The sequence below is a fragment of the Chrysoperla carnea genome, chromosome 1 (assembly GCF_905475395.1).
Source record: "Chrysoperla carnea chromosome 1, inChrCarn1.1, whole genome shotgun sequence".
NCBI lineage: Eukaryota > Metazoa > Arthropoda > Insecta > Neuroptera > Chrysopidae > Chrysoperla > Chrysoperla carnea.
The window spans coordinates 113,477,625-113,481,522 of record NC_058337.1 but is presented as its reverse complement, the minus strand read 5'-3'; the positions used below and the strand labels follow the sequence as shown (position 1 = coordinate 113,481,522).

Sequence of the window (3,898 nt, the reverse complement as noted above, 5' to 3'; positions counted from 1 at the left end):
AAAGTGAAGTCTGAATTATTCCCTGGTGGTAAACTTTAATCTTATATATTTAAACGAGCAATTCTTGTATATATATATATATATATATATATCAACGATCTTGGAAATGGCTCCAACGATTTTCATGAAAATGAGTATGTAGGGGTTTTTTGGGGCGATAAGTCGATCTAGCTAGGTTTCATTTATCAGAAATGTCCTTTTATCCGTCTTTTGATGAAAAATTCATCAGACATCTATTGGTGTATAACGTAGTTAATGAAATACAATGCAAATTATAACATAACAAAAAGGAGGCGTTTGAGTAGTCTAAAGTGAAAAAAATTCATCAGACATCTATTGGTGTATAACGTAGTTAATGAAATACAATGCAAATTATAACATAACAAAAAGGAGGCGTTTGAGTAGTCTAAAGTGAAAAATATGACTCTTGCTGACATCTATTGGCGAATAACCGAGCAAAGCTCGGTCATCCAGATATTGTTATAAAAATAACTGAACCTAGGCGAAAAAGATTGAAAAATGCCTCCAATTTAGGCTACTAGACCAGAATACTCCCTTATGAATAATTAAACTTTCATAAAATTTTTAAAAAAGAAATTATTCCATTATTTATTTCCGTAATTTTTTTTAAATAGAGAATAAACTTTTTAAGTAATCTTTTGGTAGAAATTTCGTCCTATGTAGTCGATTTCTCAGAAAATCTTCATTGCAAAATTATCAAGAATACTCACTATTTTAATTTGTATTCTTTACTTTCCGATTTCGAAGTAGGATTAAAATCTACAGAAACTATTTTTTAAAATAACGTTTATTAATAAAAGCTTAAAATATGAATCTTAAAAACTAAAATAAATTATAAAAACTAATTATTTATTCGAATTTTTTTTAAATATTAGCCGATTTACGTATATGCTTCCGTCCATTTAACTCATCTTGTATTTCTTGCAATGATTTTCCTCTAGTTTCCGGCAAAACAACTTGTACAAACACCAAACCAGCAAACACAAACGCCATAAACGTGAAGAAAGTTCCACTGATACCAAACGCTGCTACCATTCCATCAAACGATTTTGTGACCACAAAAGTTAAAAACCAATTAGTTAATACGGCAATACCACTTGCAACACCTTTCAATTCAGGCGTAAATAATTCACCCATAATCATCCATGGTATAGGCCCATAACCCAAACAAAATCCTACAATATACAGTAATAGACAACTGAGTGGTAACCATCCAATATTTGAGACATCCACATCCGATTCCTTTTGCTGGAAGAAAAATCCAATTCCACCTAAACAAATAAACATAATTCCACCACTAAGAGATAAAAATATTTTTCGACCAGCTTTATCAATTATTGTTGCAGCGATGTAAGCCATAACTACTTGAATGCTTCCAATTAAAATAGCAGCCACTTTCGGATTTAATGAACTTCCAGCTAATTCAAAAATTGTGACTGTGTAGAAGATAACTGCGTTTATTCCAGAGAATTGTTGGAATAACATCAATCCTAAACTGGAAATAAATGCTCGCAAATTACCTCTAGTTTTAAATAAATCCGCAACTGAGGATTCTTTACCAGCTGTGGCGTCAATTGTATGTTGTATTTCCTCAATAACTGGTGTGACATTATAATTTTTACCACGAAACCATCGAATAGCGTCTTCAGCTTCTGTTCGCTTACCAATTGTCATCAAATATACCGGAGATTCTGGCATGAATTTAAAAGTTATAACAAAAATAATTGGAATTACAGCTAGTGTTAAAGATAATTGGACATAATCCAAAAACGCTCCCAAAACGAATGATATTAAAATTCCCACACATAAAAACAATTGAAAGTAGGATCCCAAAACTCCACGTATTTCAGTTTCAGCAAACTCTCCAATGTACATAGAACCTGTTACACATATCGCTCCCGTTGATAATCCGGCAAAAAATCGTCCAACAATCATAAGAGTTGCAGAATTTGCTATAACAATTAAACCCCAATTTATTAAAAATGGTCCAGCTAATGATAAGATTGTCAATTTTCGTCCAACTTTATCAGCCAAAATTCCACCAGGAATAGCACCAAATAAGGCACCTACTGGTAAAAATGCACCAATCCATGAACTTTCTGATTTTGTTACAGGAAATGGGGCTGTTGTTCCATTTTCTAGTTGGGGTATTACTGGAGCACTCCATCCTATGGCCGTACCAGCTGAAACTGCTGCCAAACACACTAAAAACAAAAACAATTACGTTTGAAAAGGGTATAATTACGTCTTAATTTTTAATCAAAAAGATAATTTTTTAATTAAAAGTTTTTTATCTAAATTTTCAATGCCAAAATATTTTTTGGGTCCACAAATGAAGGTTATTCGATTAAACAATAAATTAGAAATTTAAAAAAAATATTGTTATGTGGCACGCAATTTTAAAAATCCTGTTGGTTATTCAAGTATCCAAGACCAGATCGGTGCAAACCCTATTTTCTCCTAGACAGATAAGTTAAGTGTCGAAAGTAAGAATCCTTCGAGCAAAATGAGAAATACATTGCCGTGAGCCCAAAAATACCATAAACTCAAACAGAAAATCATGAAGAAAAATTCAATAATGAAAATTAAGCAAATGATATTTTCTTTTAATCCACGATTTGAGATGAAATTCGTCTCATTTGAGTACATTGTTCATAAGTAAAGAGAGAAATTTTACTGATTTCTTGTTTTAAGCTAAGAATTCCGTTTTATTATAAATTAAGGTTTGTCTCTAAAATATTGGGCACATTTTTATCTCCAATGTTTATGAATTTTTACTGCCAAAAAATTGCTTTTTCAATATTTAAAATAATTTTTGATTTTTGTAATTTTGATAGAAAAATTTACTAAATATTTACCTATAATTGCACCTAAATATTGCGGTCCTCTGGTTGCTTTCGAAACAGTTGTTGGATTATACGATGACCCACTGTTTACAGTGGGTAACATAGGATTTAATGATTCTGCCATTTTTCGGCAATATTTTTCAATCAAACACTAAATTAAATGAATTATTTCAAAAATTTAAAAAATTGCATTTAATTAGACCACACAAGTTCTTGATTAATTAATTCCACAATACTTATTTGCTAAATCCATTTTAATTAATAAAATAACAATATTGTGTCTCTATGAAGTGATTGAGGATTGAATTTTTTTTCAAAATTATCAATTTCAAGTATTTTGAGTGGCTTATCAACAGTACCTATATCTTATGTTCTAGAATCCGTAGCTATATTTACAAGAATTCTCAATGAAATCATTCAGGAAAACTTTATCATGGTAGGGTTTAAGCCCAGTTTTTTATCGTTATTTCGCTATTTTAGCCAGTTTATGCTGCTAATTTCAAAAATAGAAATTAATAAAATAGGTAGTACTTTTGTGGATTAATCTAATCTTATAACAGTCGATAGTCGGTTTGTGGTTTATTTGGAAAGGAATTTTGAATAGCAAGCGAAAAATATTTTGAATAAATTTTTGAAAATATTAAAGCTTTAATTAAGTAAATTTAAAAGTCGTACCTAAAAGTTCATTGAAGCCGTTAGTCTGGGCCAACAGAGATAAGTGTTACAAGATTAAAGAATCGTCGTGACTATGTTTGGTATCATGGCTCGGAGCTTCCAAACACATGGATCGATTTCAATACGGTTTTTTAAAGAGGTTCAAAAATGATGATTTTTAACAATATGTCTGTTAAAATTGAATTAGCATTGGTAAGAAGTATTTGAATTTCTATGTTAGTAATTTTATAAAATTAATTTCCCTAAATTTTATAAAAGTATTTCAATGGTTTATTTACCATTAATTTATATCTGTTTTCTTAGTCTCCGAGAAAAATTAATTAAAGATAAATTTTTAAAGAATTTTAAATAATGCA

The 3,898-nt window shown here is 30.1% G+C and overlaps 1 protein-coding gene across 1 annotated transcript; it reads right to left on the bottom strand.

The window, feature by feature from the left end:
• Positions 1 to 882: 882 nt before the first annotated feature.
• Positions 883 to 3,138, bottom strand: LOC123301461 (facilitated trehalose transporter Tret1-2 homolog). Its single transcript, XM_044884209.1, has 2 exons — positions 2,880 to 3,138; positions 883 to 2,225 (listed from the first exon to the last, which is right to left on the bottom strand). The coding sequence occupies exons 1-2, from the start codon at positions 2,989 to 2,991 to the stop codon at positions 886 to 888; spliced, it is 1,452 nt and encodes a 483-aa protein (XP_044740144.1). The 5' UTR covers positions 2,992 to 3,138; the 3' UTR covers positions 883 to 885.
• Positions 3,139 to 3,898: the final 760 nt, after the last annotated feature.

Coding starts and splice junctions, on each gene's coding strand:
- LOC123301461 (XM_044884209.1), bottom strand. CDS start 2,991: ATGGCAGAATCATTAAATCCTATGTTACCCACTGTAAACAGTGGGTCA. Junction 2,226..2,879: donor ATATTTAGGTGCAATTATAG/GTAAATATTTAG, acceptor TTTTGTTTTTAG/TGTGTTTGGCAGCAGTTTCA.